Here is a 17,615-nt window from a genome sequence, read left to right on the forward strand (position 1 = left end):
GGGGGAATCGTTGGGGGGTGAGAAGAGCATAGGCAGGTATTGCGGTTGGCCTCGGCCACTGCTAATCATCATTTCCATTCATAAGCATAAAAGAGTCAAGTATTCCCACCCCCCCCCCATTGCCATTTAAAAAGTATCTGACCTAATTATTACTATCCCTGTTGTGTAAATTCAGCACTTTGTCAGTCTGAATAAATGTACATTAGCCTTAACATGAGTTAAACAAGTTTAAACAATGAAGGAAGCTTTGTAAAGCTCCCTTGCTTTTTAACTTATTTGACACCACACTAAAGAGCCCATTTAGACTGAAGAGTTCAGCACATTTTGGGACCCATTAAATACCCAGGTTCAGACTAGATATTCCCTTTTTCTTTTTTTAATTTGTCCTACCTAGTTGCTAAAGTCAGCATAATTGAGCAATAAGCTGCTTTGCATTTCTTTAGCTTTGTAGGCAAGTTGAAGAAAGCTACACCCATCCCGTTCAATGCAGCCCTTTCAATGCTAATAGGGCAAACCCCACTTATCACTGCAAAGTGGATACTAAGTGATTCCTCAGAATTACTTTTAATTAAAAAAGAGGAAACTCATGGCATTAAAATGTGACATCCATGACTGTTAAGAAAATTTACACTGTCGAATTGTTTCTATTTTAGGCTAACAACCCACTTCTTCCCAGAGTCAAGTCAGGCTTTGGCAGCCCACGGGAAAAACATTCCTCTTCTTCTGTTTACAAATTACGGACATCTTTAAGTCTTAAGACATCCTTATGCAGTGGGGAAATAACTTACATGGGAAAGAAGGGAGTGAAAGATTGGACATCCATCCGAGATCACAGAAGGAAGAGGGGAAACACCTTCTTACCAGTAACATGGAAAGGCAAGAGATTGAACGTCTTGATGTTCTCCACTGTGGATACAACTCTGCTCTTTAAAAACCACCACACAGGAAGCAAAGTAAATAATTCGTACAGTGACAAGCTACGAGCCTGTCCTGACTCAAACTGCCATCAAATTCAGGACGTGGCCTGGAAGATGGAGAAGGTTCAGCTGGGTGAGGCAGCCTCTCTTGGCTGCATAACAAATGCAAATCAGCCCCAAAGAGCTAACAGCTGCAAAACCAGAGCATTGATCACCCTCATCATTCCCTATTCCCTGCTCTCCCGACCATCATCAAGCAAAGCACCGTCGGATTTCTGTAGGCAGCAGAAAGGAGGAGGCACATGAGAAGGAACAAGGGAAAAACTGGGGGGAAAAAGTAGCAGTGCGGTCTGACAGATGAATGCTTCTAGAAGGGGAAGAGGTGGTTTTTCACAAACTCAGAACTTTTGAGAAAACCTCTTAGAGATGTCACAAATACTACACCAAGGTTGAGTTCTGCTGGATGTGTTACAAAGAGCTCGTAGGGCAACATTTTAAAAAGAGAATTTTGTTTTACTCAATGTCATAGTGAAATCGGTTCTTCCCCAAAAAAGATCTGTGGTCAATCTGCAAATTGAATTCTGTCACTGACCTGTAAGAGATATTTTAATCCACATGAAGTTAAATGTTTGACAAAACCACAGCTATGAAATTGTTAGCAGTACCTCCACAGTAACTGGGCAGTTGGATGGATATTTAGATTAAAATCCTGGCTTATAGGCAGAATTCCCATCAATTGCCAATGGATTAGAATTCCACCCCGCTTGCTCATTTTGAAGGTTGATAAAGTTTAAAACACAAAAAAACCAACTCAATTATAATTTCTAGCTGTCAGGAAGGAATTATGTCAGTTCCGTCTTACAGAAGGAAATCTGCGCTGTCTAGCAGTAATCAGTTCCATATTTGTGAAGCCTTCCAACAAAACACTTTTTGTCTATGATTTGTATTCATCTTAGGACATACTGATTTCAGACCCTCTGTGGATTGTAACGTATAAACAGCCCTTTTATTTTTAAATGCAACTAAGAAACTATTTGGCAGGGTCACCGCAGTTCTGAATCTGGAGCAAAATATGCCAACTGCAACTGGCGTCTAGGCTGCAAAGCAAGCAAGACAGGACACTTAAAGACAATTGTGTTCGTTCAGTTTAGCTAAGAATAGGACATTAATAAGAAATATTTTACTCTAACAAGCATCATGTTTTAAAGGGAACTTTAAGCTTTTTTTAGTCAATTTGACAGGCATGTGATGATCTCATGGCATGGAAGTTGGAGACTGAAGCAGAGAGGTTCCAAGACTCCACTAAAATCTCCCAACCATCTTTGCAAACCACATGTATACTCCCACTGCATGCCTCTCAAACTTTATTCCCATTAGAGAGAAGATAGTTCTATGATTACTTCTAAAAAAATAGTCAAGGGAAATAAAATTTAACATATCCTTATAGAATGAACTCTGTCCCTTGAAGCTTACTATTCACTAACTACATTTTATCAGCAGGATGTCACTAAATACCAGTCTTTCCAGAACAGATACTACACCTTCCTCCTCTTCAACTCTGCCTTCCAACGGCTGTTGGGGGTACTCTTTTTGTCAGAAGGCTTTTAGTCTAATTTTCTAGACATTTAGGGCTGCTACAGCCTCACTTGTACCAGCAACGTTATAAAACATTGTTTAATTTCAACTAAGATTCACAGATATAAAACCCTTGAAGGCACGCCGTTTTTAGAGGTCTTGGGGGAAAAAAAAACGCCTGGAGAGACAAGACTTCCAACAGCAATGCCCTTAAAAAGGGACAGGCTGCAGAACTGCCACTACCTGTCAGCAGGCTGATCAGCACACACCTCCCGCCTAACTGCTACTAAAAACACATAGGGAAGAGCCGACGGTACCGGCAACATGGTGAGGGCAGGAGATGCGCAAAGAATGGAGGTACTAGAGGTTAGGGAGTAAAGGAGGGAAATCACCTTTTACTGCGGTGTGCAGGAGCCAGGAAAGAGCAATCCACCCCAAACCCACCTTTGCCAGCTCTGGGATGTTTGGCGTGCAAGGCTCGAGGTGTGCAAAGTTCACCGTTCTCCGCGAAGACAAAAAGCCACAGTGTCAGCACCTCCGGTCCTCTTCGCACATCAGCGCGTGGCACAGGTGAGCACAAGGTGGTTTATCGGCTGCAGCAGGGCGTCGTAGCTGCTGCACAGCGTCTGAGGCTACAGATCACTGTACGGATCACTGGGGACATGGGGAAAGGGTAGTTTTTGGATATCCCGTGAAACAACATGCAATATCACATCCAATTTGGTGTGACTAGGGAAGAAAGCTGCGGTATTGAACACTGATACCAGGCTGATCTCCGCTGAGTCCAAATGTGTGAACGCCCTCAGGTTTTCAGTTTTAGAGGTACCAGTATCGAAAGGACTGAACGTTCTGCAAGTGTGCAGAAAGACAGACAGTTCACAGGACTGTAAACCAGGATATACAGCTTTACAGTCCCTTTTCACTAGTGCGTATCTGGGCCAGGTTTCATGACCAGCATTTGATTATTGGGCGATGGGAAGGAAGTTGGTGAATTTCAGTCCAGTTCCCAGTGGGCAGGTTCCACACCACAAAACATGTCCCCCTATTATACAACTGACACTAACTGAATCCTTTTTAAGCTCTTCAGAAGAGAGGCCAAGGCCTGAACATCATGGAAACAAAACTAACTGTTTTGTGAACTCCTGAGAAGAGAGACACATGGGTGCAATGCTGTGGGACACTTATGTGGCATCTCAAAAAATATAGGTTTCAGATTCTAAGACTTCTGCAGTCTTCAACTTTCACCAACATTCAAATTCACCTACATTAAAAGAAAATTAAATTGCCCTCCCCCACAAAAAGCAAACCACAACAAAGCAAACATCCTCCAGCAAACTATTCTCTTGAATCTATTAAAACTTGCCAAGTCAACGTTCCAGTCTCAACTGCCTAACCCAGCCTGCCAACAACAGAAGTGTCAGTTTTTTGCTCCTCTATTTTACATTAACAAAAGTCAATTGTGGCGATGAATTGCATCACATGCCAACAATATATCACATTCCTTCGCAGCTGTTTTTTGTAATGGGAAGGAAAAGAACTCATCAGTCACTGACAACACTTCTATAAACCATAGGCATTTTAAGAACTCCATCCACAAATTCAGGATGGTAAACTACCAAAAAAAATCCTAACAAAGTGGCACAGCATGAACTATCAATTCCAGATAATAAACCCAAGTGTATATGAAGCATCTGTACATTATACCAAATCACGGTAGTCATGAACTTGTTTTAATAGAGGAACAGGTCAGATTGAAAGGAAAAAAAAAAAAAAAAAAAGTCACTATTATGCCCCAATGAGCAGGAAAGCCTGTTACCATTACCAAGTCAGCAGGCTGGACTTTGCCTAACATTATCAAGAAAAGGGAAGCAAAACTGCATACTATGTTTTCTCATATTCTTTAGCAAAGTAATAGTTAAATCAAAAGCATTACGTTAATTCCCCTTAGGAATTATAACTGATTTAAATAGAAGAAAAATGCACTCCTATAAAACATTAATAAGACTTTTAACATGTATTGTTAAAACAGAATTAGACTGCAAATAAAGGGCCTACTATAGTATATCTTTCAGTGCAGTAATTTCATTATCTGTAACTAACAAATAATAGAGGATAATAACGAAGAGGAAAAGAATACCAAATGGGGAGAACAAAGCTGATTACTAGACATGCACACATGCACACAAAACGTGGCTGAATGCTTCCTGGAAGCTCAAGTAAACCTCAAACTGTCTGATGTGATGTATATATGCATTCACATGTTTAGAAAACAAAAATGCTTACCACTATATAAATTCTACAACAAGCCAATTTTTAATTATACCTATCAAAATAATAATAAAATTCTAGCAATTGCATTAACATGCTTGAATCATGGAGACCACCTACGCAAATATAAACACAACATTTGAATCCCCAATTAACTATTGCCAATTATAAATGGGGACACTTTTAAAAATAAGTTATGAGGATAATTAATCATTTTCACACACAAAGGTAACAATGTAACATCATGCAGTGGTTTTAAAAGCCTCCTACTTTCTGCATTTCTATTCTGGTTAGTTTGCGCCAAGATTATAAAAGCTTATTTTAATTTTAAAAGAGAAAGAGAAGAAGGTGAAAAGCTTCCATCCCTCCCTCTGGTCATTTCATGTAGATATTATTGGATTCAAATATTCAGCCACTAAATCATTGCTATGGAACATTAACATTTTAAAAGGATTCCTGCATTTGGAAAAAAGCTAAGAATGAAAGGGCCAAATGAAAGCCCATAAAAAGTTATTCTGTTCTAACACCAACAAAATAAGCATTTGTATATATGTTCAACTGAACATGAAGTGTTATGGTCATATGACAAGAGCAAGTTTTATTTAAATCAACGTCACAGGGATAAAAAGCATAAATATAAAAGCAAGACTGAGTGACATACTGTGCTTAGCATCTTTCTGTAACAAGCAATTAAGTCAAAGAGTTGTTTGCTGTTAAGAATTTTATGTCAGAAAATAAAACGATGTGTACTACAAATGTTGTAAAAGCAGCACATTTCAGCTGCCCACAGAGTGAAAGAGAAATGTTCTCAGAAGCTAACTCCAGCCTTGCAGCGTTCCCTCCATCAGCCACCAATGGGTTTGACTTGCATGACACTGGTGCTCAGTCCTTTCTCCCTAAAAAGCCAGTTACGATCTGCCTGCTCCTATTCTGTCACCACCTGTTTTTCTCTCACCCTGTGCAAATGCTCGTATTTTCATGTAAGCTGCTGAATTCAAAATGGAAAATTGCTCCTTCAGGGATGTACACAGAACCTTACTGTTTCAGCAGAAAAGTAAGGAAACTCATACTTTCGTTCCACTGTATTCTGATCCTCTGACAAAAGAAAGCAAGCTTTGACCTGATACTTCTAACTTTAAAACACACACCCACAAAGAAAATTCCCAAAACCTTTTTGGGAAGAAAACAGCCTTACTATTACAGGCTCATTTTTATAGATAATGGTTTAGAAGTGAATACTCTGCTATTAAAAATAGGCTACAACGATATGTACAAGAAGAATGTTGTACAAACATTTTAATTATTATGCTTTCATATATTCCATCTAAAGGTAAATTACTTGAAAATACCTACAGAACCTTTAAGAAACATATACTAGTTTTACTGAGTGCCCAGTTAGCTAGTACAAAAGAAAAGCATTATTGCTCTTTTTACTGTCAGAAAGTTTCAAAAGGTTTGAATTTCTGTACTAATACATTGAAAACTATAATTACAGTTGTGGCAAATAGCAATAGAAGAGGACAGTAGGCAGATCCTTCTACCCTCACTCCTACTACTGAGGACGCTAGCTGGCGTGACTAAGAATGACAGCATCCAACTGGGAGAAGAAAAGAAAAATTTTTGTGCAAATAATCCATCATTTTAGAATGATATCAGCTGATACAACATGGGTTCTGGTGATCTGTTTCTTATTTAACAGAAACTGCGACTAACACAAGTTCATTAGTTATTCACAAGTTTATAAACAACTTATAAACTGAACAATTCCAGATAACATCAGATTACAACAAAAGTTCTGTATCAGAGTTGTACAGAAAAAGCCTTAGGGAAGGAAAGAAGTAATGAATGTTACAATCAGGCTCATCATTGTTTCAGAAATAGTATGCTGTGTGAGTAATCCAATTGGAACACTCTTCCTTTGAACGTTTTGCTGAGCTGTGTGATGTAAAAATAGATTTGTACGCCTCAGATTTCTCCTCGCTGTCTGCAATGGATCTCTTCGTAGTAGTAGAAGAAGCCTTATTGACTTTTCCTGGTACAGATGAATTTCCATTATCTGATGGAGAAAAAGGAATAGAATGAAGCATGCACAACAGCTTACAATTAGTAAGTATTTAGATAAAGATGGAAAAAAGTATTTAAAAAATGTGTACACAGATGAAGTATATACATTTCTTCAGGGCTATTGCAAATAAATCCCATGATTGTACTTGACAGTAAACATGTTCCTAACAGCAAACATGTTCCTAGCTTTTAGAATTTATGCTCAAAATGCATTTAGAAATCTTGGAGAGAGAGGAATTCTTTCCTGCTTGTGTAAATCCCTTGCACTGTAATTTAGTATTGACAACATTTATTCCTCTAAGTGAAAAATGGCTCTGAACTCTAGTCTTAAGAAAGAAACATGAAAGTATTCCACCACCCTGAAGTACTGTTTAGAAATTAGCTATCAAATGACAAAAGCTAAACTTGTGACATATTGTCCGTAGGGAATCTATCTCCTCCCTTTATTCTTTGCAAAGACATTTATGACCAATAACAATGGTCTGCTTCATTTTACATCTGGGACAGGAAAATGCCCATCCCTCTGTTTCTGATACTCTCTCAGTGTACTATACCTACTGCTACAGACCCGCCCCCCTCCTTTCTAACAACTATTTAATCTTCTCCAAAGTTGAAGGACAGTATTTTAAAAAGCATGTGCCAAGTCTCTTGTGCAAAGAAATGAATACGTAGATGTCCGCAGAAACTCTACACATTTAGTTTAACTTGGGCACAATGGCATGTAAATAGCTAGTAGAGAGCCTGTCTGAAAATGCACTTAACTGATTTCTGCACGTAGTCATAGGAATTATATGTGCAATCCTAAACCATCATAGATCAGACGCTTTTTATATTTGGAGAATGCTGCTTTTAATGCCACCAATAGTTGTCTGGAAAGAATTACCAAACACTGGATTTGAAAGAATGAATATGTATGCTGCAAGTCCAGAAACCTTAGGGTGCCATGTTCACAAATTAACTCCTATGCTACTGGCATTCCTCAGTCCATGGATTTTCCTTTTATTTTCCCTCTCAGTCTCTTGCTGGTCAATATAACTGCTGCCAGAAACACAAACCCATGACCTGACATTTCAAAAAGCATATTTTTCTTTTACACTCTTGAAAAAGAAAAATACATCAAACATTATTAGAATTACTAGGTTCCTAAACGTCCGAGAGCAATTATAATCGTCTAGAATGAAGCATTTTTAAAAGTCTATCCTTTAAGAAAACAGACAGTAGGGGGCAGGTAAGGCATTTCTGACGGAAATTCTCCCAGCTTCTCACATAGTCTATCTACAGTTCATCATTTAACTATTCTCAGATTCTTCAAACAAATTATATTGACTTTTTCTGTGGCTGTAATGTACACGATTGAATACTTCACAGAGAAACCTCCGACTGACTTTTAAAGCGTACCCATTCTTATAGTTCCATATGAAAACATCAGTATGAATTGAAGACATTAAATAACATAATGTATATTACATAAAGAGAGGGCACCATCCATTGGACTAAAGGATTGCCAAGTTTACTCATAGCTGTGTGACTTCTGTAGCTACACGTACCTACATCAGTACATCCTGAAGTTATATTCCACTGCTCTCAGTGACACGCAGCAAATTAGCAACTAAAACGGAGGACTAGAAGTCAAGTCATCAGCTTGGGATATTTTTATACACTTCATTGAAATAAACTGCGATAACAGATTTCTTGACCACTTGTACTTCAGGAAAACAACTACTAATTCTCCTCACACTACCTCCTAGTCAATAAAACAGATATACCAAACCCTTGACTATATCACTGTGTGAATAAGAATCCCTAATCTCATTCATTCAAATTGGTTCCCACCAACTTAAAGCAATATTGGAATGACATAAACAAGTAAATCTGGCTTGTTTCACAGTGAAAAAAAATGTAACGTGGTGAAAAGTGTTTTATTATGTTTATTAGTTACCTGCATCGCTACAGCACTTGCCAGTCACAAGCGTGAACACAGACCCTGTTGTTTTAGGTATTTTGTGGAAGTATAACAATAAGTCAGTCCCCACTCTCAAAGTACAGGATGACGGATAGCAGATGGGACAAAGGCAAACTGGGTAGAATAAGGAGAAAATGGACAAACAGGAGCCCTCACAGTTTCTCTACGTCAGTTTTGTAGATTTTGCAGATCGTAAAGCAAAGCTCTGTTTTATTAAAAAGTTAAATTGACTACAATTTCTATTGATCAAGGAAATTTGTGCATGTTCATGAGACAGCTTCCTACTCCAGCTTGGAAAGACAGCCTTTTAGGACAGACTTTTGAAAGAGGGGATTCTTTGAAAAAGTAAGCTCCCTTGAAGACAGGAGTTGACCTTTTATTACTGAGAAAGATAAAAAAAGAAAGTGAGAGGGTAGCTTCTGAAAACTATAGTTCAAAATAGCCAGAGAAGGATCTCTCCTACAATATTTTCCAAAGCAGAACTATTTGTTCACATTTTTCACATTTCAATTAAAGAATAAACACCAACCTGAACTTTTGGTGAAGATAATCTGCCTCTTTTCCCCAGAGCTGGAACTGATACAATCCTTTCCATTCTTAGCCTTTGATGGACCTGGAGACTCTATGTAAGAAAAAAAATGAAATAATGAATCTGTTTCATGACTCAGAAGGCTGCACACAATTTGTAACTGTGACATTACCTTCAGCGGTATCTTGCTGAGAAGCCGATTCTGCTGGCTTACATTTCTTTGATTTCTGAAACAACACAAGCAGAAATCTGGTAACGTACTGAAAGGATAAACAATTCCCAACTTGTATGTGATAGACACACAATTCCATTTAGTACATTTTTATGTCTTATACAGTGGAACTCCTCCTTTCACAATATTGCTCCACACTTTTGGTATTATTTCTATATGGAAAAATAATAACCTTGGCAACCTTAAAGGCACCTTAAAGAAAATCGTGCAGGCCAAAACCAAACTATCTGGATACGGCATTTTAGTTTGTATACTTCGCAGGGGGAGTGTGTGTTACCATCATTAAGGTAATCTGATACACTGAACCCACATAGCAGGACAGTAAAATGCACGACATTAAACAGGACACAGTTAACTCTAATCAATAAAGATATTTTTCAATAAAAAATTCAGAATAATCTTGCATCTCATGTCCACTTTATTTTATTTAGTTAATAACAAAATCCCTCCTGGGTACCTTTCAATAACTGGGCCTTTTGTTGCAGGATGGCTTGGGAAGAAAAGATGCAAATAGTTAACCCAAATTTTTTAAAAACATCTGTGGACCAGATTTTCCAAGTTAATTTATATTTGTCTAGATTAAAAAAAACCAAACCAAAACAAAACCCCCAAACAACAGCAACAAGAATCCCATTACTGGCTCTGATTATATAAATGCCAAGCTGAAGAAGAAAAGATGTATTAAAACAGTCATTGGTGTTATTATCACAAAAGATGACTCTGTATACATTCAGAATGGTGTATGTATTTCAAGAAAGCTACACAAACTCAAAAAAAAAAATATTTAAATGTGTTATAAGAATTAGGAGAACCCATGCTGTCTAGCACATGATTCATGCTTCAAGAAAAAAATGCCTTCCCACATGTTGCTGCAAAGCTTAGCCAGAAGGTGGCGGCAGAGGGTTACTAGTCCAAAAGCAAACTTCGCTCTCCTGGCCCTTCATTGTACATGAAAGACCTCTTTTAAGGCTGCTTCCACCTTATGTTATTACGGGTGGATTTACAAAGAAAAGTTACCTCCCGGTATCTGAATTATGAGATGTTTGTAAATATATGTATGCATATATATTATACATAATGCATATATATTACACATAATTAATCATGGGCACATATGGCATAGTTGAGCTTGAATAAGTTTTTATACTAGTGCTAGCTGCATCTTCCTTATGCTTTGTCTCATTGGCATAAAGAAAAGGAGTTTGTGCTTCCTGCTCCAAATACAGTCGGTCCACTTAGACTGCTCCCCTAGCTGAAAGGAGGAACTGAGGAAGAGGTTGGAACAACAGTGCCAACAGATCCCAAACTAGAAATTGTCTTCTGGTGCTGGGACTGGAGCTCACAGATCTCAGATTAGAATGAATGGTGCCAGTGACAGCAGAGGAGACTGGTTCTAGCTGCAAAAAGATCAGCTGGTGCAGCAAGGCAAGGCAGTACTGAAAAAAAAAAATCAGAACTTAAGGATGAAATGCAAGAGGTCTGCTGAGAGATTTGCAAATACTGTACCTGCCTGTAATGTAAGTCTCCACTAAACTAACAAAAAATATTTGCATATTCACCTAAGGCATACAGAGCCCTAAGATCAAGGCATGACTTCCTTTTGTCTGCCACCACGAGGGACCGCTGACACTGCAAGAAACAGAAGTGCTCAGCACAATTCATAGAATCATAGAATCATTTAGGTTGGAAAAGACCTTCAAGATCATCGAGTCCAACCATCAACCATGCCCACTAAACCATGTCCTGAAGTACCCCGTCCACTCACTTTTTTGAATACCTCCAGGGATGGTGACTCAACCACTTCCCTGGGCAGCCTATTCCAACGTTTGACAACCCTCTCAGTAAAAAAAATTTTCCTAATATCTAACCTAAATCTCCCTTGCCTCAACTTGAGGCCATTTCCTCTTGTCCTATCTCCAGCCACCTGACAGAAGAGACCAGCACCCACCTCACTACAACCCCCCTTCAGGTAGTTGTAGAGAGCGGTAAGGTCTCCCCTCAGCCTCCTCTTCTCCAGACTAAACAGCCCCAGCTCCCTCAGCCGCTCCTCAGAAGACTTGTGCTCCAGGCCCCTCACCAACTCGGTTGCCCTTCTCTGGACACGCTCCAGCACCTCAATGTCTTTCCTGTAGTGAGAGGCCCAAAACTGAACACAGGACTCAAGGTGCGGCCTCACCAGTGCCCAGTACAGGGGAACAACCACCTCCCTGCTCCTGCCGGCCACACTATTTCTGATACAGGCCAGGATGCCGTTGGCCGCCTTGGCCACCCGGGCACCCCACTGCCGGCTCGTATTCAGCCGGCTGCCGACCAGCACCCCCAGGTCTTTCTCTGCCGGGCAGCTTTCCAGCCGCTCTTCCCCAAGCCTGTAGCGTTGCGTGGGGTTGTTGTGACCCAAGTGCAGGACCCGGCACTCAGCCTTGTTGAACTTCATACGACTGGCCTCAGCCCATCGATCCAGCCTGCCCAGATCTCTCTGTAGAGCCTTCCCACCCTCCAGCAGATCGACCCTGCCTCCCAACTTGGTGTCATCTGCAAACTTGCTGAGGGTGCACTCAATCCCCTCGTCCAAATCATTGATAAAGATATTAAACAGAACAGGGCCCAACACCGAGCCCTGGGGAACACCACTTGTGACCCGCCGCCAACCGGATTTCACCCCATTCACCACAACCCTCTGGGCTCCGCCATCCAGCCAGTTTTTCACTCAGCAAAGAGTGCACTTATCCAAGCCATGAGACACCAGTTTCTCAAGGAGTATGCCATGAGAGACAGTGTCAAAGGCCTTGCTGAAGTCAAGGTAGATAACATCTACAGCCTTTCCCTCATCCACTAGGCGGGTCACCTGGTCATAGAAGGAGATCAGGTTGGTCAAGCAGAACCTGCCTTTCGTAAACCCATGCTGGCTGGGCCTGATCCCCTTCTTATCCTGGACTTGCCATGTGAGTGCTCTCAAGACAAACCGCTCCACAATCTTCCCCGGTACCGAGGTCAGGCTGACAGGCCTGTAGTTCCCCAGATCCTCCCTCCGACCCTTCTTATAAATGGGAGTCACATTGGCAAGGACCTTCCCTGTTGACCAGGATCGCTGATAGATGATAGAGAGTGGCTTGGCAAGGACCTCTGCCAGTTCCCTAAGTACTCTTGGATGGATCCCATCAGGTCCCACAGATTTGTGAGTGTCCAGATGGAGTAGTAGGTCAGTTAGGTGGCACTTCTTTATTGCACAGAAGCTGGGGACAGCACAAGCTCTCAGAGTATTCCAAATTATCTGAACCAAAGCTACAGGTGCTTTGTTAGGGCCACCTTCCTAATGAAAATCAAGTGCAAACAACCACTATTTTGGGGGCTGATTACTCATCTGCTGAGATCTACAATATTCTATCATCAAATTATCTTTACAATTCTTTCAAACATTTGATTAGAGAATACTGAAAAAAAAAAAAGAAAAAAATCAACCCCAAAACATCTGAAGAGACAGCATAAGATTTACAGTATTTCTCTTACGCCAGAAGCTCTAGGACACAAAGTGCAGAGGCTATGAACAGAGAGGAAACAGAGCAGCAGGATTTCTATAGGTAACCATCCTTTTGTTGTATTGCCCAGGGCCAATGATGCTGTCTTGGCACAGATGAATAAAGACCCGATGATGAGAAGGAATCATATGCTCGCTGGTAAGTAAACAAGTATTCATTTCAAAACAATCTAGGAAAACATTTGTATGCCATCTAATCCTACAGGCAGACAAAATCAAGCGCAGTAATAGGGCGAGATGATCAACCTCCACCTAAAGTCTCAGTTGCTGGAAGTGTCAGACAATGATGATTCATGCTCTTGAGATTCAACTAAATCTGTCTGCACTCTGGATTGAGTCACCACTAAAGTTTTTGCTTGCTTTGTCATCCTCCAGAATAGCAATGCCAGTTCAGAAAAAAATAGCAATGCTGAAAAACATCCCATGTGCAGAACTGTCATTGACAGTACAGTACCTCAGAACAAGTACTACTTCACAGAGTAGTAGTATACAGTAGAGTATATAGTAGAGCTGCAATAACTTTATTTCCATGGCACTTTGCATAAAAACAAAACAACAAAAAAAGAGAAACGAAAAGACCTCAATAGTATGGTGGAAATTAGCATCGCCAGTAATCACTCAGGAAATGACAAAATTTCCAAACAGCGGTCTTACAGAATCAGACCAGGAATCTACATATCCCAATACTGTGTTTCTGACAGTGGCCAGTAGAGGATACCTGGAGATCAAAAAACTAATAACCTGCCATCACAATAAAACAGGAACTACCATATGAAATAAAGGGAAGACTTTGCTCAGTACTAGAATTGACTAACACAAGCTCTTTGATTCAAAAAAACCCGAAAATACAGCTGTCACACTGTCCATTTTACCCATAGCATTGAATTTGGTGATTTTCAGAGCACTATGCGCTGCTTGCTAGTCAAAAAAAGTTTCAGTACATACACCTTAAATATGCCATTAGCAAATATGCACACAGTCTCATTAAAAGTAGCACTGAAAGTACAACACAGCTTACTGAGTAAATGCTCCAGTCTGCATAAAGATTAGCAAAGCTATGCGATCTAAGAGCAGATTGCATTACAGACAAGAGTTCTTTTAATTTTGTTTTAAACAATGTATGAAAAGATTACCTTTTCTAATTTACTTTTAAGTCTTCTATCCTCCATTCTTTTCTTCAATACTTCCACATCTTCTTTATTACCATTAAGGATAATTACATCTTCCTCTTGAAAGGGAACACCACACTTCAAGGAAAAAAAAAAAAGCACAAAACTAGTATTTTTTTCCAAGATCTTTATGCTGTTGAATCTTTTTTAGAATTAACACTGTGTGTAAGCTCTCCAAGGAGCTCTCCAATCCTTTCCCTTGGTGCTGTGTCTTTTCCAGTAGTTCTTTCTCTTTTAATACAGTTTAATACGTCTTCTCACCTAAACCATCGAAGGGAAAAATCTCAGTTGTTTTTACCACTGAGCAAAATAATACTGATTGACAGCATCCCTCTTCACGAAAAGGAAAATACTCATCGTACTAGTGAATTGTGAACTTTTGACAACCACATTTAAAAGCAGCTCGCATATCAATCTGGGCAGCAAATTCTAAAAGAATTTCAGAAATATGAAAATACTTTGTTCTTCTTCAAAGCCCTATTGCATGGAATAGGGCTATGGAAATTGCATTTATATCACTATCAGTCCTTTATAAACAACACTCTTAACTAATTCTTTCTCTTTAAAGAAAAGGTCCCATTGTATATTTTCTGTTCATGGGTTCCTTGTTTTACTAGCATAAAATGTACAGTGACTAGATTAAAAAAGTAGTCCTAACTAGAATCTACTCAATTTTCTGAACCCCATAGCTAAGAAACAAAACCGATTTTTTAAGTTACAAATGCATTTGATTAAGATTTAAGCATTATGCCATTCTGCTCTAGAATTTGTCTTTCAACTTAGTAATACAAGAAACAACAACTGATAGGAGCATTTCCTTTACACTGACTAGGAACAACACCAAAGTTGTTATTCCTCTACGTGTAGAACAGACAGCACCAGGAAATTTTTCTCCCAAACAGCTAGACAGGAAAACCTCTTTTGTTTGGGTTGGGTTTTTTTGTTTTGGTTTTTTTAGTATTATTATTTTTTGAATTACTATGGGGATAAAAAGGTTTCATAAAAGTGGCATTATTTATTAACCCAGCCTTCCCATCTCATTGTCCTTCATCTGATTTACTGAACACTACCAAGTTTGCAAGTACATTTATAAATTAATCTGGATAATGCATGTAATGTGCTTCATGTAATTCCACATTTGTTTTCTGGTTGAAGACGCAAATGTTTCACTGCGTACATTTTCAATCATTTGGTGAAGGTAGCACACTGATTATGTTTTCTTTCCTAAGATCTCAATTTCCTTAATTTCCTTTTTTTTTTTTTCTATTTTGTTAAATCCAGAAGAAGCTTTCTGTTAATCTGCAAGATTAGTTTATAATCCCGCCTCTGTTATTACTCTTCTGTTTTCTAAACAAAGGTTTAGAAAGGTTACGTATGTATTTGCAGTAGGAATTAAACAAATGAAAGGACATACGGACAGTACTTTGACTACAGTCTGCTCAAGTGATGAACACAGTTTAAAAAATGAATCTGAACCCAAGTGGTCAGAGACATTATGAAGGAGAAGCAAGGGTTATAGAGATGAATATTAAGTGAGTCAGGCAGAATAAGTCACACATGAGAAATGGGTGAGTAGCCCAAATTTTTCCATTGCTACTCAATGAGCTAGTGTTAGAAATACCAGCTTGGTATGATATGATCTCAGACACTTGCGAGTGAGAAACCTAGAAAATCAAGACAGATAATCAGTCTTCATACTGCGGCAGGAGTGACTGGCAGCTGTCTTGATTCTGAAGCAGCCCTACACATTCATTTCTAGTGGGGTGTTTTCTGAATACAGCATGAAAAGACCAGCACCCTCCTAGAGGCCAGTGATTTAAAAAGTAATTTCTGCAATAATTTTTTAAAACATATTCTGTTAAGCATACAAAAATAAGTGGAAATTTCCTCCCAGTAAAAGTTTATGTCAAAGGACTCTAATTTCAATAAATGTTGCATTTTGAAAAAAGCAAGCAAATCCAGGTTCCCATCTGGAAAACACAGGTGGAACTGTTCTAAAATGAAACGTATTTACAAGAAATGGGGAAATAAACACAGTGTCCTCTTTCCATTCACTGAAACAGATAATTTTTTGCCATGACAACAGCCAGATTATATTACAGGAGACCAAACCCTTCTAAACATACCTTAAGTACAGCAAGTTACAGGCACAGAACCAACTCCACATTCCCAGGTGACACTAACTCCAGTAGGTATGATTTGTTGTTGCATCACACATGTGAATCAAACATGTTTTTAATTGTTGGTACTGTTGGATACAAAGCTTTAATTCTGATTTTTTAAAAAGCTCAGTAACCCTTCATGCAAAAAAGGGAAGATTTCTATCTCAACGTTTTGAAATACTGAGATAAAAAGCAGAAGGAAATTTCAGTTTTGCAATTTCAGTAGGATTGTTCCTTCAGATTAAGGTGTTCTGGGGCAGATTTTTGTTTTATGATTATCACAGGGTCTCCCCTTGCTGTACCTTGTTTATATTGGGACTTTAAATACATATGAAGGTACTTCTTGTAGTTCCTTGATGTTTTTGCAGCACCTAGCAGTTTTTGCAGCATAAGACATTCCAAAATGAGATTGAACTTGAAAATTACTTTGAAACAGACAAAAGCACTGGAACAGCAGCTGGCAGATCTGAATGCAAGATTCAATCTGTAATTAGAGTGGGACATTAACCAAAGGAGATGCTGGACAAGCGGCTTGATTTTTGTCTAAAAGCCCTTTCAGGGTCCAATTATAAAAGCGTGTTCAAAACTGCTTATATCTAAATGGCTTAACACGCTTGCATCAATAATTATTTAAAGGGTGTGCAGGTATGATCAAAAAGTCTTCAAAATCTGATACTCAGAATTATGTACCCTACATATCCCATGTGTATGTACATAAATACACACACAAAAAACAGCTTTACAAAAAACCAAAACCAAGAACCCAAAGAATTAAAATCATTAGAACAATAAAGGTATTATGAGCTGTAAACGACGTATTAGCTTAGGTATAAATATGATCTTTTAAACAGACTAGTAAAAGAAATAGTGAAATCACTTTTTCAAATAATGAAGACCTTTTAAATTTCAAGTAATTTTAATATAGTAGGATAGCTTCTTATCTTTCTTAGAGAATAAAATACAAAAGTTTTTTTAGTAATAATGAAAACTTGGTTTAAGATGATTTCCTGAATTCTAAAGTTTATGGTTCTTCTTAAGTTTCAGCTACATAAGAATATGGTTGTACTGTACTTCTTGCTGTAAACTACTTTTGACAGCGATATTTTTTTTTGTACAGCATCTGAAATGTAGTTCCATCCATGACTACTCCAGTCTTAATATAATACAAACAACAAACATGTTTTCATATCTAAATATTTAC

General features: G+C 38.8%; 1 protein-coding gene across 1 annotated transcript in view; it reads right to left on the minus strand.

The window, feature by feature from the left end:
* Nucleotides 1–4,782: 4,782 nt before the first annotated feature.
* RTF2 (replication termination factor 2) overlaps nucleotides 4,783–17,615 on the minus strand; it is a 31,998-nt gene continuing 19,165 nt past the window's right edge. Inside the window, exons 6-9 of the mRNA XM_030008489.1 lie at nucleotides 14,217–14,330; nucleotides 9,489–9,543; nucleotides 9,317–9,409; nucleotides 4,783–6,816 (exon numbers count right to left, since the gene is read on the minus strand). Coding sequence (XP_029864349.1) covers nucleotides 6,632–6,816; nucleotides 9,317–9,409; nucleotides 9,489–9,543; nucleotides 14,217–14,330 — 447 coding nt within the window. The 3' untranslated portion in view covers nucleotides 4,783–6,631. The remainder of the gene's footprint in view (nucleotides 6,817–9,316; nucleotides 9,410–9,488; nucleotides 9,544–14,216; nucleotides 14,331–17,615) is intronic.

This window comes from Aquila chrysaetos, chromosome 3, assembly GCF_900496995.4.
Source record: "Aquila chrysaetos chrysaetos chromosome 3, bAquChr1.4, whole genome shotgun sequence".
Classification (NCBI taxonomy): domain Eukaryota; kingdom Metazoa; phylum Chordata; class Aves; order Accipitriformes; family Accipitridae; genus Aquila; species Aquila chrysaetos.